Source organism: Nothobranchius furzeri, chromosome 16 (assembly GCF_043380555.1).
Source record: "Nothobranchius furzeri strain GRZ-AD chromosome 16, NfurGRZ-RIMD1, whole genome shotgun sequence".
Lineage (NCBI taxonomy): Eukaryota > Metazoa > Chordata > Actinopteri > Cyprinodontiformes > Nothobranchiidae > Nothobranchius > Nothobranchius furzeri.
This window is the reverse complement of record NC_091756.1, coordinates 43651918-43673937: the sequence shown is the minus strand read 5'-3', so window position 1 is coordinate 43673937 and position 22020 is coordinate 43651918. Positions and strand designations below refer to the sequence as shown.

The 22020-nt window shown below is 40.8% G+C and overlaps 1 protein-coding gene across 14 annotated transcripts in view; it reads right to left on the bottom strand.

Moving 5' to 3' along the window:
* nrxn1a (neurexin 1a) overlaps window positions 1–22020 on the bottom strand; it is an 81122-nt gene that overhangs the window by 2835 nt on the left and 56267 nt on the right. For 7 of the 14 annotated variants that reach the window (XM_054749275.2, XM_054749277.2, XM_054749276.2 and 4 more), the window contains 8 exons: window positions 21762–21884; window positions 21233–21614; window positions 20609–20799; window positions 14837–15010; window positions 12690–12809; window positions 11561–11742; window positions 7652–7823; window positions 5325–5635 (listed from right to left, as the gene is read on the bottom strand). In XM_054749275.2, coding sequence (XP_054605250.1) covers window positions 5325–5635; window positions 7652–7823; window positions 11561–11742; window positions 12690–12809; window positions 14837–15010; window positions 20609–20799; window positions 21233–21614; window positions 21762–21884 — 1655 coding nt within the window. Of the gene's footprint in view, window positions 1–5324; window positions 5636–6643; window positions 6734–7651; window positions 7824–11560; window positions 11743–12689; window positions 12810–13732; window positions 13767–14836; window positions 15011–20608; window positions 20800–21232; window positions 21615–21761; window positions 21885–22020 lie in introns of those variants that run through there. The other 7 variants (XM_015962934.3, XM_054749274.2, XM_054749273.2 and 4 more) reach the window with 2 other exon arrangements.

Sequence of the window (22020 nt, the reverse complement as noted above, 5' to 3'; positions counted from 1 at the left end):
ATCAATAACCTAGCAGAAACCCAAGGGACTCACATGCCTCCGTCTCAACCCCATTCTGTCCCCCCTCCCTCCTCGTTCCCCAAATTTCATTCGTCTATCAACACAACATGCTGACATAATGATGGACGCAGGCTGTCGACAACACTGAGGGCAGAAATAGATACAAGAGACAGACGGTGAGAGAAACAAGAAAGATCTGCATGCTTAAAGAGCAAAATGTCTACCTGAGCAGCCGAACAGTGCCAGCGGCCGTCCATGCCTCCCTGACTGCCTAGTTCACACATAGTACCTGCTCTGTGTCCTCAAACACTTTTGTAGAAGATTCAACAGCTTGCCTGCTACTTTCACAACTGAAAACCACACTCACACACACACACACACACACTCACACACACACAAACACACACACACAAAAGGTCTATATTAGCCAAGCGTGCTCCATTGGTCTATTTCTAGCTAAACACATCTACACAGGCACACAGGAAAACGCCAAATCAAGACGAAGTTGGAAGGCTGATGAAGAGATCCTGACGAGAGAGACGAGGAGCTAGCTCCACTACTGCAGATGGTGAGATAGACGCACACAACGCCTGCATTAACAGCCTATCACTGGAGCTCCACCACAGACAGGGAGGGAGGGAGGGAGGGAGGACAAGACAGGTGGAGGAGGGGGAGGAGGAGGAGGAGGAGGGGGTAACAAGTAAAATATGGAAAGATATGGAGGCTGAGAAAAAGGAACGGAAAGTGAAAAAATGAATAAAGGAAAGATGAAGCGAGAAATTTACAAAGATGTGAAGGAGAAAGCAGAAAAAGGGAGGGTGAGGGGGAAAAACCATCAAAACACAAATTCAAAGCCCTCGCGGAAGAATCAGCTGATCCCTGAAAACCAATCAGACGCCCCTCTGAGCCTCAAGTTCCCTGTCAGTCTCTGCATGAAACACATGCAAGCGTGTGCACGAGAACCCTTCCTCAGACAGACAGCGCACATCAAACCCGAGCTCCCTGACTCGGAGCGCGCCGCTAGCATCAACACTCACACGATCTCTCCTTCTCTTTCCTTGCTGATGCTCAGCTATCATGCATTATTAATACCTTCCACTTTTCAGTGCACACACACACACACACACACACACACACACACACACACACACACACACACACACACACACACACACACACACACACACACACACACACACACACTCTCACACACACACACACACACACCAAAATCAACTCACTATGGAGTTCACGAGACGGTACTAAAAACATCCTCATGGAAGGACATTGGCGATTAAGATTGCTCCATACACACGCACGCACGCACGCACACACACACACACACACACACACACACACACACACACACACACACACACACACACACACACACACACACACACACACACACACACACACACACACACACACACACACACTCACAAGCTTAAATCGCTCTATTATTTGGACTCGTAACACCTTTGTAAGACATCTCTCCCTGCCCCTCCCGTGATGCAACGTGCTGTAATTCAGCCCTATTGTTCTCATTCCACCTGAGTGTGTCTGTGGATGCAATCTGTTTTTATCTCTACTTTATGTGTGCACTGGTTAAGACCATGTTGGTTGCCAGGCAACACACGGGAGCCTCAACAGAGAGGCTGTGGATTCTTCTTAAACAAGACAAACACACAGACAGAATCTGAGTGCTGACAGCAGTGACTTGTATTAGAGCAAAAGCTCTGTGCAGCGTAATGAACATGTAGTGTTCTGACCCAGTTCACTCATAGTAAGTGCAGTGTCAGATTTCACTCTGACATCAGAATGTCACAAAGGTGGTTTATTTAACTCACGTATGTGTGAACAGGGAGTAACGGAGAGATGGAGTGTAAAAAGAAACCCCTGTGACGGCGGTGTCACTCTGCAGCAGTATCCATCCAGCTCACGTATCCATTATTGATGCCTGAGGCTTAGCTCACAGCGATCAGTGTTCTATTATTTACGTCTGAAACAGCTGGTGGTTTATACACAGAGGAACACGTCTCTGTGGGAGTCTGGATGGGGGAGAAAGCTAGCTGCGGGTACTGGGGCTCACTATTTCCATGGCAACTTGTATCAGGGAGGAAAAAAAGATATCTTTTTCAGTGCGGCAGTTTTATAACACAGATCTGCAGCACACACAGACGCCCACAAAGAGCCTGACAGCATCTCTGGAGTGATCTGAACAATGGAGCATAGAAGTATGTAGAGTAGCTGCTGAAAATGCATCCCCTGACATTAAAAACCAACCCAGCAGCAGCATTACTATCAAGTCTTTTGTCTCACTTTCATTAGTTTACTAAATACATATTATGTTAACGCTATTAACGCCTCCATTAGCTCAAAAATGTATCAAAGAGAGAGCACTTAGTTGAGAATTTGACATCTGACATTTCACAGCTGACGATTTTTAAACAGATATTTACCAAAAAAAGATCTAATTTAGCTCTCATAGCTGGACTAAAGCAACTGATTTTATTCAGTGATGAAAACAAAGTGAGAAACATGTTGCCACATTTCATTCCACATGATTGTGGTGATTATAATCTAAAAACATTCCAGATTAGAATAGATCTGCACTTAGAAAACTCCGATATATTGCATGTATTTTATTACATGTATTTTGCACTATTAACATGCGTTGTATTATCATGCAAGCCTAGTCCACCCAATTGCCTTTTACTAGAGTTAATACATGTGCTTCAAACTCTTAAAAATGCTTAAATTTATGTTTGGCATTTTCAAGGTTTAGAAAAAGCTCAAATTTTGAATTAAATGTTTGAAAATGCACTTTCAAGGGTGGTAGACACAAAATCAGAATGTGTGTCTAATACACAGGGCTCTCTGCTATCTGTAGTCACACTAAAGTACTTAAATAAACCACTGATGTGATATTGGCAATCAGTTGCATGCACCTATTTCAAATATAAACATTTGCGCTAGTGTAGCTTCATTTAATCTTTATAATTTAGACTGATTGCTCAAATGGTCGTTAATGTGTTTGGACCGCAAAACATAGAAAATTGGATAACACTTTACAATAAAGATCCTTTTATTAACGTTACTTAGTGTGTTATGAAGCATTAATAAACCATTTAATAAAGTATTAAAAACTGCTTAGCCATATTATGTAATGCATTACTAAGCTGACACCTCCCTGGCCCTTAAGGACACTTAATAGTTAACAATATCAGGAACATTATGCATTAAGTAACATTAAAAAAGGACCCTTACTGTAAAGTGTTACGCATTTTTTTTCAGAAGTTATAAGGGAAAAACAAACAAACACATTGTTGATGTTATTTTCACGATTTTAAAAACTGCATTCAACAGAGAGAATGTCAAAAAATGTTTTGTCCACCTTTTTGAGTTTTGTACTTTCACAACAGAACGTGTTAGATTTAGGAACGAATGTAGGAACGAATGCCTTGTAAGACATACTCTGGGGGCACAAAAATATACCGGTGAACATTTGGACTTAAAAGTTGCCCGCATCATAGCTGAGCTTCAGACGGCAGGTTTTGGAGTTTTACTTCCTGATATTTGGACACCTCGCCCTGGATTCCATAACAGCAACACAACTCTACCACTCACTTCCAACACTGATGTTTTATCTCCACAAATAACACAATGCTGGAGGAGTTCTGCCGTGTGGTGAAAGTGCTAATGCTAACGGTTAGCTTAAAGGTATGGCTGAGGATGTTTTTGAATTACTGGAAAGAATCGCCCTCTCCACCTTTTGAAAAAATGCGCATGAGAGCGGACGGCCAGCTATCCTCGTGCACGCTGTTTACAAGTAGCTGCTGACCTTGCAGCACACGCTCACTAAAGAAAAGTAGATTTGTGTGTTTCAACAATGTCAGATTTATATTTATGCAGTTCCTTTTTTATTTTAATTTTTTGCCTTTTACTTTACTTATTTCTTCTTCCACCCTTATTGCACTACTGCTGTCTTTCTACCTCTGCACCTTATTCCTTTTCTGGTTTGCTTATGCTTCCGTAGAATAGCCCCCCACCCCTGGGATCAATAAAGTATTTCCATCGGGATAAATGTCTCTGCTAATAACCACTAGGTTTATTCTCTCATTAGGATAACATAATTCTTCCCTGGAGAGTTAGAATATAGGCGTGGATAACTTCTTCTAGCAGTAATCTAAAATGAATTCCTCCAAATAGCAAGCCAAACTTCAGTTTAGCTGTGGAGCAGAAAACCAGTGACAGAGGTGTCTATGGGGATCCCAAACTTTGGTTTCAGCGCATGCCATCGCTGAAAAAAGTCTCCAAAAAAAACTCAGGTTTTATTTCTCACTTTGGAGGCCTTTCTCTTCTTATCATAGACTTTGAAGACGTTTTTCTTCTCGCTTTTTTCTCTCTGATTCTCAGCCATTTTCAAATGGACCCAGTGAGAATGCGAGGTATATTGATGAAGGCGAATCATTCTAAACATAAACAGAATGGTGAAAACTAACCCAGGAATGAGCATGTACAATGACGGCCTTGCGTGAACCAGAAAGATTGACAGTTATGAGGACTAATGGCTCAGAGGATCCACCCAGAAGAAAAAGATCTTGGCTATACCTTCAGTCTAGCCAAGACCGCTGCTGCTGATTCCCAGACATTAAACCAACAACAGCCTTCCACGTCGTGAGTCAGAATGGGTGAGTCCATGAATATTAAGTGACAGTGTGATGTAGATCTGTCGGGATTTTCAAATCCTAGAGTTTCACCATCTATTTTCTACCAAAGACTAATGCAGGAGATAGGTGTGGGAGACTATTTTCAGGTTCAGCCTGCATGAAAATCTCAGAGTGACCAATTATAATCAGTCAATCACACCTGTACCCAAAAAAGCTTGAAACCATTTTTTAAAAGTTTTCTCTTTCCTTTTCCATTGGCGTGTAAGCAGGCATCATCATCCATTTACACTCCATTCCTTGGTGTTTCCTATCCATAAAGTCTCATGTGTCACATACAGTGCTTTTAATTTAACCAGAGTAATGCCAGTTGTTAAACACTTAAGTTTGACTGTATTAAATGTGTGACACATGAATAAACTCTCATTCCCACGAGCAGAGTGAAAACTATTCGACTCCCCCTGACATATCTCGCTACTCCCTCGCCCCCGATAAGTGGGCTGTGTGCACACTAATCCTCTTACTGAGTTAAAAAAGAAACCTATCAAAGCAAATTACTGCACTTTAATTGTTGCCTTACAGAATAATTACAGCGTAGTGATACGATTTACATGTTACCAGCAGATCTGACCACAAACAGGGCATCATGCTCACCTGAGGTGTCCCGCCCTGCTTCTTATTTGTGGCTGTGGTGGTTGTGATGTCACTGATGGAGGGGGCGGAGTCAGAGCGGTTGCCTCCAGCGGCAGCACTGGACTGCGGGGTGATGGAGGAGGATGGCATGTCGCCGACCAATCGCGCGCTGCCCTCGACTTTGATGTGCGGGTGTCCCTCTGCGGCCATGTTGAGGATATGGAGGGTGTTGTAATAAAGACCAGACATCTGCCCCTGGAACATAGGTGAACCCTGTTCGCCTCCGCCAACGTGCACCGTCGTCTGGCTGTTAAAGATGGTCAGCTGGCGACCTACATACACACGTATACCAAACACACCGTGCCAAGAAGAAAAAGTGGCCAGACGCACGCAAAAAAAAAAAAAAAAATCACACACATACAAGAGTGTTTGAGTGTTACACAATCCTCCACCCAGATGCACGGTGAGAGGATGGGATAGATTAAGCATGGCAGAGCAAATCAAAGCCGTGGAGAACCGTGGAGGAGACTGAGGGAGATAAGAGTGAGAAGCCGAGACGTTGAGCAGAAGGATGGAGATGCAAAGAACAGAAACAAAAAAGGAGAAGAGGAAGGCAGCGGATAGGAGGAATCAAAGGGCCCCGAGAAGACAGGGCTGACAGATGGTTGCTATGGAGATGGCTGTGCAGCACAACATCGTATTTGAAGGAGCAATAGACAGGCAGACAGAGAGACAGATCTAGAGAACTGCTGTCACAGCCCTACAAAGCATGCACTGGTTATAAGCTCTAGCACTGCTCACTGTTAAAGGGACTAGAGGCTAGTTTAAGTAGCTCTGCTGAAGTTTAGGAGGAAAACTTTTACTTTTCTTTTTTTCAAAATCATCCCTCTATTAGTAATTTCAAATTTACATAATTTCTTCTTTTACATGTCAGAAGACGTTACATGTACTTTAATTTGATTTCAATTTTTTTCAGTACATAAATATAATCTTTAATAAATGCTTTATTGTTTACAATTTGATCGTTACAATTTATTTACCAGTCTTAATAAAGCATCTTTTATCGGTAATTTTTTTCCTTCTATTTTCCGATTTATTCACATTTAAATCTCTCCATCGTCCCTTTAACCTGATATTATCCAATACACACTAACAAGATACGTTCACAGGCACTAGAGTTTACACAGTATTACACACTACAGCTGCCCAACTTTTAATTACTTAGTTATGGATTTAGATTTTTAGACGTTAGTTGATGGTGCACAAGAGAGTGTAATCAATTGCCTCCAAACTATATTTTAAAGCTGAAAGTTTTAAGGAATTTTAATCAGGGTTTTTACCTTTGTCGAGTAGCCAATCGTCAACTACTCGACCGAGCCGATAGGGGATTCGCTGTCTGGCGATGGCCAGGCGCTCGTTATCAATGTTGCCTTTAATTTAGAGATGAAAACACAGTAGTAATTACGCACATCCATACGTAGTACAGGAGCTGGATACACAAAGAACAGCAATGAAAAGAAAGTAATGGTCTGCTCATCATTTGCATGTCGTTAAAGGTCAAGTTTCCAAAAGGAGAGGAGCAGTGTTCGCTGCGCTGCCAGTGAGCGGACTCTTACTCTCTGTTCATTGGGTTTGATTTAAAAAAAACATTTCAGGGGTTAACATCTGCAAGAGCACAGGGAAATAACGTTACAGCTGCCACATACTGTCTGTCTGAGTTTAGAGTTACATACAGGAAGAACCCTCACACACACCTCACAACATTTATCATTTTAGCTACCTAACTCTGCGTTTACCACTTTTAAATAGAAAAACAAACAGGTGTAAAAACAAGGACTACGCAAAAAAAGAAAAGAAAAAAAAATACACTCTTTTTTCTTTTTCTTATTTTTTTCTCTCTAGTTAAACATTTATATCAAAATATGACAAGTTTTTCTTTTATTATTATTATTTGTCCAAAAATGCACCAACTAATATTATTTTCTTTTATGGTGAGAAAAAGCACTAACACCTGAATTTACTATTTACATAAATTACCTTTAACTCTATTTAACAGGCCTAGCATGACACAGCTGACTAGAATACATGCTGTTGTATGATGACATTTTATGGTTTAAAAAGTCATATTTCATGTCAGATCAAACAGATTTCATTTCAAACACAGTAACATGAAACAAAGCTGTGATTACAGTTCTTAACCTCAGTGTTGAAAAGAAACATTGAAAGAAGAATTAATTTCATCATTCAGGAAGAGGAGCTAGATTTGGGCTGAGGTGTGGCTGGCTCCGCCTCTGAACAGGCGGGGCTGGATGTTAGGGTTATGGGGGAGGGGGCGGGGCAGGGCCTACCTGAGGGGTACCGCTCTATGACCGGCAGGTCGTCCAGTTGGAGGGTTGCATTGCCACCACTGCGGGTAAATCGAACTATGTGGTACTTCCCGTCATTGACAAACTTGGAGCTCTCCTCGATATTGATATCATCAGTGCCAACATTAAACACCACCCTAATGTTGCCCTTGTCCTGGAGGAGGAGAGATACCACCGTCATTCATTAGACGGCTTTCACGCAGAGTAAACAGTACCTATTTATAACTTTTACACAAAACACGCTTCAAAATAACCCTTAAGGTTTGCTTGACCAGCAGACTGGACTCAAGCAAAAAACAAAAACAAAAAAAAAGTTCAAAACGAATATGTTTAAAAAAACAAAAAGCACATTTTAAATAAATATAAAGATGAATAAAAATCAAGTTTCTTTACTAAGAAATAGATTATTTTTGCTTATTTCATCTTTAATGTAGTTGAAAGAAATAATGGTGAGTTGTTTGTTCTGCTGGCTCTTTATGTTTTATCTTCTTTGTTGCTCTTGTGAATCGAAAAAATAATTCTTCTGTGTAATATCTTTTGTTTAGTTGACATAATTCATGTTTTTTGCTGATTCTGTTTATGTTTTGTTTAGCTTTTACAATCATAGACTGAAAAGCTTAGATCTGTTTAGTTAGGCTTATATTAGATCTGTTATTTAGTGAAGGAGATTATAGTGATGTGTTTGTTTTGTTCTTTTTTTGTTTTCCTTGTGTGAAGTGAAAACCGATTTGGCAAAAGTTATACCTAAGTGGAAGGCTGCACAGGTTTATACTTCTGCCAACTCCTTTATCAAACTAATTAATGGCTGTATTGAATCATCATGTGATCATATGAAAATAAATTACTACTAAATTAAACCTTTTCTGTGTTTTAAAAAAGAACCAACAAGGCAGTTAGAAAAGCAACACAGTAAGAACATACCAAAGATGTTTAAATTAACATGGCTTGTGATACTAACATGTGTCAAAGCCAACAAGACAGAAACCCTGCTTTATTAATCCTTTTAGCAGTTTTGTAGACTAAGAGTCTCTCCTTCCCAAATCCAGTCTAGACTGTTTCACAAACAACTAAAAGTCAATAATCACAAAAGATTCAGGGGACATTTCCAAGCACTTTCTTAAGCCAAATACAAGAAATCATTAAACATTTGTTGAAAGAAAAGAAATTTTAGACGTGAAGTGAAAAATCAAAAACAGAGAGCCAGTTATGATAAATAAAAACCTGTTTTATTTCAGTTTGCATTGCTCAGGTCATTTAAAACACAGAAAGGGGGATTTTTAAAAATATCTTGTTTTGCTAACGTTTCAGCTAATCACTATAGCCATCATCAGTTTTGTGCCAACACAAGGCGGAGGCAGAGCAAAACAAGGTAAAGAACAATGCCTATTTTCTGTGTTTTAGAAGAACCAAGCAATGCAAGTTGGCAAAATACACTGAATGAATGTACATAAGCTGCTTTATTTCTACTTTTAAAGGGGACAAAGTATCTAAACCAACATTTTCTTGTTATTTGTGAATAACGACAGCTTAGGTGGTCAAAAGTAGCATGCCAAAAAGTCTAAGCCGTATGTAAATTTAAAATGCCAGAGAAAAAGTTCTTTTTTGAGAAACTTCTCATAGAAATGTCACAATGCAGAGCCCTTCCTCCTCCAATCTGCAGTCTCCAGTGTCTAAGGCCTTCTGGTTTAAACCAACCAATCAGCAAGCAGCTCATTAGCATATTCGTATACTGGCCAAGTGGGAGGGGTAAACAGCTCTTTTCACAGCAAGGCTGATTTAGGGGGTTAAGAATAGCCTGTATCAGGGCTCCTGGGACAGATGAAAGCCAAAAGAGAATTTCTTATGCTTCTTAGAGATTCAAAGCAGTGTTTTAGATTGCTGATAAACTGCATTCTTTGTCTCCTTTAAAGGTATGAAGAGAAATTAATTAAAATAAAAAAATACAAAAGGTATGAAAAATGAACTTTTGTTTATTGACTGACATATTTGTGCATATTTAGAGGATACTTTTATTGAGGTGATTATTATTATTATTATTATTATTATTCTGAGAATGTTTGAAGTCAAGTCCCTAATTTTGAAGCATTTCAAGCGATTGCCAACAAATGAATGTGCATGTTGTGACTGCAAACACGTGACGAAGTACGTGAGCGCTCTGATTAATGAGGCTGTCAAATACATGACTGAATGGAGCTTTGTTTGTTCCTGTTTCCACTTAATGAGCAAATAAGCAGGATAAACCATTACAGTTACAGTCAGGGGCTGAAAGAAGTAATGCAATTAATGAACCAATTAAATCAAGTGATGAATATATGTAGTGCAACTGCACACAAATCAGTCATAACAAGATTACTTTCAATGCTTTTTTAATGGAAAAAAACATTTGATTTAATTTATTAAATTATGTGAAATTGTCATTTTAATTCAAGGTAATAAAACATAAAAATAATACACTGTAGGATGTGTGGGCCTATACCCTAGATTTAATTATTTTATTTGTGAGTATACTTTATTATTTTCAGTTTCCCAGGTTGGTAGTGTTAATAATCTGGAAGCAGCTGGACAACACCATCAGTAAATCTTTTAGATCCTTCATTATGTGGGAGCTGGACTTTAAATTTTTCCCCATCAAGCCATACAGAGAGTCTAAGTCACGTCCATCTATTTCTGAATCAAGGCTCCCAAAAAAAGGGAGTCTGTGGGTTGATAAAAGTTATTTTCTGATCCAGTGGTCTGTGTGCCATGGATTTCACATTTGATGTTCAAAATATTTAATGACACATTTTGATGCCAAGAAAGTGCTTATGTTCAAACGGTGGCAAAATTTACTTAAAGTTTTTTGTGAAAAGACATATAGAGCTACAAATGTTCGTCTCACCAAATTCATGTAATTGTACCAGACACGGAGAAGAAGAAGAAGACTAGTTTAACGAGCTTCGAATCCTTCTTCCAGGATGACAGAATGAGCATTAAACATGGAGAAAACCACTTTAAATCTGGCCATGTGGTAAGTAGCAGCTAGGCTGGGGTAGAAGAGCTTCTGTGGTAATGTCATATATGGTGACAATTACTAACTAAATTTCTCTAATTATGTGACAGACATAGTCAAAACACATGTAATTATTGCTCATTTAAATTGAAGTACAACATTACAACATATGTGTGATTCGAGGCATAAGGCAAAGCGGATTCGAACTTAGCTTTAATAGCTCCATTCACTGGTATTAATTTTATTTTCGTTCCAAGGACCCATGTGCCGACCGGAAAGGGAGGAGACTTTGGTTCCCAACATTTGTTTCAGTTCTGTCTCATTAGGTACTTTTGTTAAATAAGATTTGCAAATATGTTCTTTGCATTTGTAACGGTTTTTTCAAACAGTCCACAACAATGCCTAGGGGTATTATATGGGGTGCAAGATCCCGGACCAGCCCCCAGTCAGCACCCCAGAATGAGCTGGCAATCAGAATCAGCTCATATTTGGGCCAATCGACTCAGATAAAATTTTTCTTTAGGTGTACGATTGCACCCAATTGTCAACCTACCTTGTGGAAGTTTTCACACACACACACAAACAAATTTGAAAACTATTCTAATAATTATAGCTTTGGTCAGAACAGTTCAGATATTACAAATTATGTTGTAGGTTTCTCCAGACACAGCACTCACTGATGTTTGACCTCTCTATGCAAAATACAGTTTTCACGAGTTGAATATGAAGGATAACAATATTCCTGCTGATTTTAGCAGTTGCTCTGTTTCATGTAGTAAATGTTTTAGAATAAATGTTTTAGAATAAATGTTCAAACTTCTTAATTTGCTGTCTCTGAATGTTTTTTAGCAGAGAACTAAACCTGTATTGACCTAAATAACATTGCGATTGTGTGAACTTACTACTTGTAGCTGAAGGTAGTCTCCGAGACCAGAGGCACTGTCCACTCGGAGCAGAATGGCCTGTTTCTGCTGGGTGCTGAATCCGAGGGCGAGCCGGTCTGCCCTGGTGCTGGGACGCTCATTAGGAGGCCATGTATAAATAACCAACCCTCCGTCACGACCAAAGATATAAGTGGTCCCAGCTGAGCAACACAGACAAAAAAATAAATGAAAAATTCAGATATGTTTAATTCTAATGGTGCATCTATGTTAAAATTCCCATGTAACAGATCTGCTGTTTTCATGAATGTTTATGTTTATGTTTATGTGCTTAGCAGATGCTTTTACCCACAGCGACTTACAATTTTTTTTTAACCTATAGGGCATGTTGTGATCTGTGGGGGAAACCAGAGTACCCGGAGGAAACCCACGCATGCATGGGGAGAACACGCAACTTCACGCAGAAAGGCCGCAGCCGAGTTTCGAACATGCGACCTTCGTGTTGCGAGGCAACAGTGCTAACCACTGCGCCACCATGCAGCGCCATCATATAAAAGTGTTTCATGAATAATGAGCATTTGGCAAAACAAAACTGTGATTTAAACTTTAAAATGTCACAGCTAAACTTTTCCTCCCACAGGTTTAAAAAGTCTGTTTTCCAACTTACTGCAGGAGACTGAAGTGACTCATGCAAAAACAACTCATCCATTTGTTTGACTCACAGCGTAACAACCCGACTCTGTGTCTCACTTTGAAACGAGACTGCAAAGGATAATCTAATGCTGATAATCTAGTGATTTGCTTATTAAATGCTAGAAATGCTGTGGATTTGAGTGCCTGAGTGATGAGGGGGTATTTATTTTTTTATCTGTTCTGAAATAGATAACAATGCCCTCTAGTGGTGGCTTTAAAGAATACACCAGAAAAATCTCAGAACTTGTGTTTAAAATTTGACGATCCAGTAATTTTACACTAAGGTCAAACCAAGCCTTGCTTTTTTCCATACTGTAGTAAAGCAAAACTTAAATGTTGCTGGATTTAAACGTTAACACAATGCATATGCATTTTAATACCTAACAACAGATTGCACAAATAACATCAAACCTCCTATAATCTTTCTAAATATGCAGAAGAGCGTACCAACACTCACCATCGTTGCACAGTGGCCCAGCGTATGAGGTCATGTTGCAGTCACAGGTAAACCCCTCCCACTGCTGCAAACAGACACCCTGATTTGAGCAGGAATCTTCTTGACACGTGGTGCTGGGACCTGCAGGAGCAGAAAGAGTGAGGCAAAGAGGTTAGAAGAGTTAGGAAAACAAAAATATAAACACAAAGTATGAACAAAATCCAATTTTCAAATACGTGAATCTTTACACTTCCTTATAAATCACTAATATGAATACGATGCCATGGGTAGCCTCCTATTCTTGACAAAAGATGATGCATTTTCAGGGAGAAAAACAACACAGCTGGAGTGTTATGGGGTGAGAGGAGTAAAGTGTAGCAAACGTGGTGACGCTAGATGAGTAGGGCAGAAACCTGGAGCAGGACCTAAACATAACATTTAGTTATGTTTCAAGGTTTTAATCTCAATACTCTGTCTCCATCATTCTGTCAGCTTTCTCTCTCTGCTTCATGTTGAAACCACATAACAGGAGAACACCAAACCTCTAAATTTTGTTCTCTTTTGTGGCACATAGAGCATGATGCATGGAGGAAAATGTGCAAAAATGATTCACCACTAGAGTATTGAAGAGTCACTTAGAGGGGGTTAGAGAACATGCAGTAAGAACCTGGAGAAGTGGAGTGGTGATCAACTCAAACCAAGCAGTAGAAAATAGAACAGAGAGGACAAACCAAATCTGACCTTTGACCCTGGATCACTGGGATCCACACAAACACTGGACAGCACTGGGAAGTTTTAACACTCCCACACACGTTTTGCACCCTCTCTCTCTCTCTCTCTCTCTCTCTCTCTCTCTCTCTCTCTCTCTCTCTTTCTGTCTCTCTCTCTCTCTCTCTCTCTCTCTCTCTGTCTCTCTCTCTCTCTCTCTCTCTCACACACACACACACACACACACACACACACACACACACACACACACACACACACACACACACACACACACACACACACACACACACACACACACACACACACACCTCACATGCTCACACAAAGCATTGTACCTTTCAAGTCAGCTTTCATCAATGAAACTTTTGTCAGCCAAACAAAAAAGCAAACAAGCAAAATAAGTTAGATGATTAGTCACGGATGCCTGTGAGCTGCTCAGAGAGTGGAACTGAGAGATGTGCAGAGAGACGGAGGACGGGATGAAAAGACAGAGTACAATTATTAGTTAGTGGGTTATGCTAACAACAGAGAGTGTAAGCCAAATGAAAGCCGAAAAACAAACAAACAAAAACAATAAAGAGACCAGTACAAGGTGCTGAACCTAAAGAAAATTTTATATAAAAATTAAAGAATATATTTATTAATAGTAAACATTTAGAATTAAAAGTATGAAGTTAAACTGAAACATTTATTCAATTAGAAATGAAGTTTTAAACACTTTTATACCATCAAATCCAAATGTTTATATTCCAAATAAATAATCTAAAGGATTTATATATTTGATCTTGAGTGTAATCTAATCCAAAAGGAAGATTTTAATATCAAATAAAATGGTCTTAGTCACACACGGCACATTTTATTCTAAATTATATATTTACTTGATTTCAAGTAAAATAAAATATAAATATGTGTTTTAAAATTATTATTTAAAATGTTGAAAAATAAACGTTATTCCTTATTTTCCACTTGAAGCTTTTATGGTTAAACTCAATTATTAGATATGTAGATGCAACTTCACATATATTCTAAATAGTAACGCCTGACTTCACTCTTTTAGGTTAGACTGTATAAATTCATGTGACATATTCAGACAAGATTTGAAATATTTAGATAAACTTTGTGTGCTTAGACTTAAATCTTAAAATGTAGATGTGACTTCATATAATAAGCTTTGATTCTAAATATTTTGATATAACATTCTTTAATCATGTTTGACCATTTAGGCCTTACATTGCTATTTCCTAAATAACAGTGGTAAAAACATGACCTAAAAAAAGTTCAGACCCAATTTAGCTGTTACGTTAAATGTTGCAAAATATGTTTTTAAAAAGTGAAATATGGAAAAAGAAGGCCGGCAGTTTATTGTTTAAATAAAACTTTTCAATCGTGAGCCCAAAGAGGAGGCTGGGACAGATCTGCTGATGTCGTAGTTACCCCACCTTCACAACCTCTCTCCACTTGTCCAATAGTTGCCAAGGCATCAGCCAAAAGGTCTGGGAGGCGGCCGTTCAGATCAACTGTTGCTAGGCAACCTTGAAATCCCTCGCGAGAGTGGACCAATTTAGGCAGTTCTCGGTACATCTCTTTCGTAACTCCCCCAATGTAGAGATCACCTGTTGAGCATGAAAAGCAACTGTATGAATAACAGAACCGATGCACTGTTAATTAATCGAACTAATACAAAAATAACAAGATTCTACCCCAAACAAATTCCTTGTCTCGCCAAGACAGTTTGCACTAATATGGAACCAGCAGCTTGTTGACTGTGAGGCATGTCAGTTTGATTTGATGAATTTTAATTAATTTATTGTGCAGAATCTTTCAGCAGGAAACAAGCTAAATCGCTTTTTAAACAAGTGTTAACCTGTAGCACAGATGCAACGTTCATGTCTGTATGTTAATGTGCAGCTATGGCTAAAAAAGTCTGAATTTAGTTTAGTGTCAAGAGTAAAATCATAGAGCCACAAAAAGCTATTCAAAGGCAATAAAAGCTACATCTTTGAATGTAAGCCAGGAAATAGTCAGACTCACAAATTTATAATACAATAGCACATTTGTTGTTAGTTTTTTGTTTAAAAAAAGAAGCAAATTGGGAATTAGAGAGCTTTGGTTGTTATATTCTGATACAGTCTGCTCCCCAAAGACCACGCCTCTCTGCAATCTCATGACTAATCAGTGTTTAATCATACATTCAAGTACAAATAATGTGTACAAATTAGTGATGCACCGATGTGCAATTTTTGGGGCGATACCGATATTCAATATTAAGATCACTGTTATGGCCGATAACCAACATTTGCTGATACCGATATATATCGGCATTAATGCTAATATAGGCAGATTTTGTGGCGACGGTGGCACAGGAGTTAAGTGCTCGCCCCGTAATCGGAAGGTTGCAGGTTCGAGCCCCACTCAGTCTGTCTCTGTCGTTGTGTCCTTGGGCAAAACACTTAACCCACGTTGCCTGCTGGTGGTGGTCAGAGGGACCGGTGGCGCCAGTGCTCGGCAGCCTCGCCTCTGTCAGTGCGCCTCAGGGCAGCTGTGGCTACATTGTAGCTCATCCCCACCAGTGTGTGAATGTGTGTGTGAATGGGTGAATGACTGATTGTATTGTAAAGTGCCTTGGGGGGTTCCAGGACTCTAGAAGGTGCTATGTCAAATACAGGCCATTTACATTTACCATTTGTATAGAATGATAATTACTAAAGCTGGATTTACGTTATTATGTACACACACCACACAAATTTATGCTTCTGAGATGATTTCATTCACTGTTCACACGACTAAACAATTACACATCACCCCTCACCCTCTGAAACAGGCAAACAAATGGAGATGAGGTGGAAAAAATATTGGGTATTAATATCGGCCTGGTTTTATAATCAAACCGATACCGATATGATGAAAAATGACTAACATCGGCCGATACCGATATTGATGCCGATATATTGCCAATCCCTAGTACAAATGCTAAAGCTCTCATTCACTCATTTGAGGTGGTTTCTTGTGTAAATAAATGTCTTGTGAGTCAATCTCCATGGAAAAAAGCTGTGGTGCTCTGTTTCAGGAAGTAGAATTGACCTGGAGGAGAGGGATCAGAAAATAGCAGGATTTGGAGTCTTCCCTATTACGCATGATACTTTGACATCTCATCTCTGATTTGCTAACATCAATGCGACTATATCAATGACTCAGTTTGCTTGTTATTTATTTTTTTCCGCTTCCGGTCGGTAACAAGGTGGCGCCTGTGCTTGGCTTAGCCGCAGTCACCGGCCACTTTTTCAAACTTTTCTCCACTAACCTCCTCTTTTCCACCTTGCTCCTGTCTGCGATCCTCTTCGGTAGTGTCCCTGCTACCATCTCCTATGATCGCCAGACTCTTTTGTCCTTCCATTTGTTCACGATCGCCCAAGATGCACCGAGGACGTACCTCTCTGTTTGTTTATCTGAGTGGCGCACTGGCCCCGAGCCAAACGACGATTCCAACCAGGGCGCCTCCAGCAATTTTTATCCGGTTCCGGGAAAACGTCGGAGGAAAAGAGGTAAATGAGCAGGAATCCAGGTGAGAATAAGACTTCTCTTAAAGCGTGGTTTATCTAGTAAACATCGGCGTGATCTTCTAGCTTCTTTTCATTTGTTTGGCGACTTGAGCTCCACTTCCGCATTCCCGCCAGGCCGCGTTGTGGCATGGTTTCTCCATCTAAGTTATTTAAGGTCAGTTTATCCTCATTCCTCAGTGGTTTCTCCTCCTGTTCTCTCCATAAGTGGTTTTTATAAACACCGTGGATCTAACCCTGCTAATTTACATCCACTAACTCCAGCTGTTTCTGTAGTTTCTGATTCCTCCACCTCACTCAGCATGGCTCTAATAAACACCAAGTCCTTCCTGCTCAATGATTTAATTCTTTCTAAAAACCTGGATTTTCTGTTTCTGACTGAAGTTTGGCAGCAAACATCTGATTATTCTGGTCTGATTGAACTCTGCCCGAGTGGTTATTCTTTTCTTAGCCAGCCCCGGGGTTCTGGTCGTGGTGGAGGCCTAGCTGTTGTTTTCAGAGACCATCTTCCATGTAGCTCTACAACCTCTGGTCACTTTGCTTCCTTTGAACTGCAGTTGATTAAAGTCGGGCGTAAGGACCCGTTCTACTGTGCTGTGGTCTATCGTCCGCCTGGTCCAAACAGTTCTTTCCTTCAGAAGTTTAGTGACTTTCTATTCTCTACGGTGAAGCTGTCCAGACTGGTGATTGTTGGTGATTTTAACATCCACGTTGATGATCCCTCTGATCACTTTGCCATGAATTTCTCCAGCCTTATGGACTCCTTCACCTTTACCCAGCATGTTTCTGGCCCCACACACACCAAGAGGAACACTCTAGACCTTGTTTTTACCTTGAGTCTAAATGCTGACAGTGTTTGTCCTGAGGACATTTATATTTCAGATTTTCTTTAACTTGTTAGTTTCTGCGTCCCCACCTCCTGCTCGCCGTATGGTTAGTTATCGTTTTCTTAATGACAGCACAGCTAGCAAGTATTCTGCTGCTTTTGAGCCACGCTGTTCTTCTGGCAACAACCCAGATTCCTTAACTTCTCAGTTCAACGAGCACTGCCTCTCCATTCTGGACAACATCTGTCCTGTCAGAACCAGATCAGTTCCTGCTGTGAACCCTACTCCCTGGTTTAATGACAGCCTTCGCAGCCTGAAGCACCAATGCAGAAAAATTGAGTGCTTGTGGAAGAAAACCCATCTCCATGTCCATTTGCTGCACCTAAAGGATCTTCTGACATCCTTTAACTCTGCAGTCAGAGACGCCAGGGTTTCCTATTTCTCCATCCTGGTGTCCCAGAGCAAAGGGAACCCCAAGGTGCTGTTTAGAACCATCAGCAGCACTGTCTCTCCTGTCTCTCCTACAGCCTCCATCCACTCTGTTACAGACTGTGAGAACTTTCTGTCTTTCTTTGTGGACAAAGTCAATAAGGTTAGATCTAGCATCTCTCCTTCAGCCTTATCGCTGCCTCTCCCGACTCCAACCAGGCCCATCATCCTTGATAGCTTTGCTCCTGTTTCTTTGCCTGAGTTAACCAAACTAGTTAACTCTATGAAGACCTCTGCATGCATCGGCATCTTACCCTCATCTTTGTTTAAAAGTGCTTTTCAGTCCATCTGTCCCAGCGTGCTCTCTATAATTAATGCTTCTCTGGTTTCTGGTCAGGTCCCTGCTTACTTTAAGAACACTGTAATCCACCCACTTCTTTAAAAACCAAGTCTTGACCCAACTCTAAACCTCTGTTCATCTCAAAGATCTTGGAAAAGGTTGTGGCTAAATAACTCACAGCTGCTCTTGATGAACATAACATCTATGATGGCTTCCAGTCAGGTTTTCGTAGAGCTCGTTCTACTGAAACAGCTCTTCTTAGGGTCTCTAATGACCTTCTGACTCACGGTGATGCAGGGGACTGTTCTGTTCTGGTCCTGCTGGACCTGACTGCAGTCTTTGACACTGTTGACCATCACCTGCTACTGGAGAGGCTGGGAGACTGGGTAGGCCTATCAGGAACTGCTCTGGAGTTGTTCTCCTCATCTTTCTGAGCGCTCCTTTTCTGTGGCCGTCTCCAGGTTTAGGTCCTCCACCACCTCCCTTACCCATGGTGTCCCACAAGGTTCTGTGCTGGGGCCTCTACTCTTCCTCCTCTATCTGCTTCCTCTTCAGCACATCCTGAGCTACTTCAAAGGAATCTCCTACCATCTTTATGCAGATGACATCCAACTGTACATCTCCTTTAAGCCCCATGAGATGTCTAAGCTGCAGCTGTTACACACCTGCTTAGACTCTATCAAAACCTGGATGGCTGGGGGCTTTCTACAGCCGAATGAAGATAAAACTGAGATCCTCATCTGTGCCCCAGACAAGCTGGTTCCCAAAGTCAGAGACTCTCTTGGTCAGCTTGCTTCTCACACCAAACCTTCCATCAGGAATCTTGGTGTGACCTTTGACCCAGCTCTCACCCTGGATTCTCATGTCAGTTCTCTTGTTCGCTCTTCCTTCTTCCATCTCAGGAACATTGCTAAGCTGAGTCCCATTCTTTCCCGCTCTGAACTTGAGACAGTTATCCACACCTTCATCTCCTCATGCTTAGACTACTGTAAGTCTCTTTTCACGTGTCTGAGCAGAACCTCCCTGAACCGTCTACAGGTGGTTCAGAACGCCTGTGCTCAGCTTCTGACCAAGTCCTCCAAACACATCCACATCACCCCGCTTCTCCTCCAGATTCACTGACTGCCAGTCAACTTCAGGGTTCATTTCAAGATCCTGGTTCTGGACTATAGGGCCTTACATGGACAAGCACCATCATACATTGGTGATCTTCTTAGTCCTTACACCCTCAGCAGGTCCCTGAGGTCCAGTGATCAAAGCCTACTAGTTGTGCAGCGCACTAGGCTAAAGACCAAAGGTGACAGATCATTTGCTGCTGTGGCCCCCAGACTCTGAAACTCTCTCCTCCTGAGCCTGAGATCAGTGGACTCAGTGGTCTCCTTCAAAAAGCAGCTGAAGACTCACTTGTTCAAAGTGGCTTTTGTATGACCTTCTTCAACCACTCTCTCTTTATTCAGCTCTCCCCACCTATTCCACCTTCCTCAGGATCCACTGATTTCCCTCTTTCCTATTCACTCTCTCTTTCTTAACATTTTTTAATCACAATTGTCTATGTTTTGCTCATTTAAAATATATTTTTAACCATTTTCTAAATTCTTTTTTATATTTTTACATTTATTGTTTTTGTTAAGCGCCTCGTGATTTTTATCTTGAGAGACACTATAGAAATTATATTTTCTTCTTCTTCTTTGCAATGTTGTTTTTTCCCTTTATGAACAACATGTCTGTCTGTGTTCTGCAGTGTTGTGGTGTCGCTAATGCTAATGTTAGCTTTTTGTAATTGAAATGTTCTCTGCTGTTTCCTGGACGCTAAACCAACAACAGTCTTCTCCGTCATGAGTCAAGATGGGTTAGTCCATGAATGCTAATTTACATTGTAACATAGATCTTAGTGGGTTTTTCCCAACCCATCTATTTTCTGTTGGTGGCTAATACAGGAAATAGGAGTAGAAGACCATTTTCAAGTTCTGCATGCATGTGAAACTCAAGGTGACTGATTGTCTTCCAAAATAACGAGTAAAAAATGTTTGTCAGTGTAATTATTCTATTTCTACAAACCCTTTAAGTCAAGGTTCTTGGCCCCCATCGTGGTCTGTGTGGTAACTTTGGTGTCAATCTTGACTGTGTGCAGGTTGTTAGTGTCCCGGGAAATGTGCACATTATGCCAGTGGTTGTCGTTAAGAGGACTGTTAGAGTTGCCCTTGATCAAGTGTGCTCCATTGCCCAAGTCAGAGATGTAATGAAGGTAGCTGCAGGAAGAACAATGAATAAAAACGGGGGAAAGAAGGGGTTAAACAAGCGAGAAGGCAAATTAATCGCTCTTGTGATGAAGAACAGCAGGGTTATACACTTCAGGGCATTATTAACTGTCTTGTACAAGCTTAATTACAAGACTCAAAAAGGAGGTGCTTAGCTTAGGCATTTTTCATGTTATACATTTAGCAGCCCAGTTTAACCTTGCTGTCAAGAATATTTCCCTTTTTTGTTCACCAAGGACAAACTTAAGAGTAATCTGCCCATAAAAAGAAAATAAATTACACTTCTAATCATTTATGTTGGGCAGATTTCACCGTAAACAAAGGAAACATAATTAATTTAATCTCCTATAGATCATCTTCAATCCTATTAAAAAATGAACAAACTCATAAAGGTACATTACACACATTTTATCATTTGGCTTACCCTTTAACCAGCTCTACGACTATAAAGTCATTGCCGTCTCCCCTGTTGAAGAGAATGAGACCATCGGGGGATGTTGTCTTGAACTGCAGGAAGAGGTGCATTGAGTAGTAGGCCTGCAGTGTGGGCAGTGTGACAAAGCTGGAGCGGGAGCGGAAGGTGATGGGGTCAGCCACGATGCTCTTGTAGCCGATGACGGCATTGAGCTCACAGTAGTCGATGTCGCCATTCTTGCACAGGTCAATGTAGGGCATGCCATTAAGCGTCAGGCCCTGCAGGTGGCCGATGAAATTGGAGGGCACGGCGGGCATGAAGCGTTTCTCCGTCACGATGCCCGTCTCCACATTGTGGAACTCGAGCTGGGTGTGGTCGCCCGCCATCTGACCTGGTGGCGGGTGTAAACTTCAGAGATGAGGGGTCTGAACAGATCAGCTTCAAGAGCAATTGTTCCACTCTAATGCTCATGTTACCACAATAACACGTGCTGTAACCAGTAAAACAATGAAAAACAATATTTGGTTGCTGTGGTTACCTTCAACAGGCTGCAGGTCATCCACGGTGAGTTTCAGGCTCTTGCCGCGTCGGACCACCCTCACTGTGTGCCATTCATTATCATTGAGGCTTGACCCAGCAAAGATGGTCTCTGGGCCTTTACCTACACATAGCCCAGAGCACCGTTAACACAACGCACAAAGACATGGAGAGAAACAGAGTGATTGCAGAGACAGGAAATGAAAGCCAGATCGAGAGAAAGGTAGAGCCAGGAATAAAAGGACAACAGTCGAGGAAAT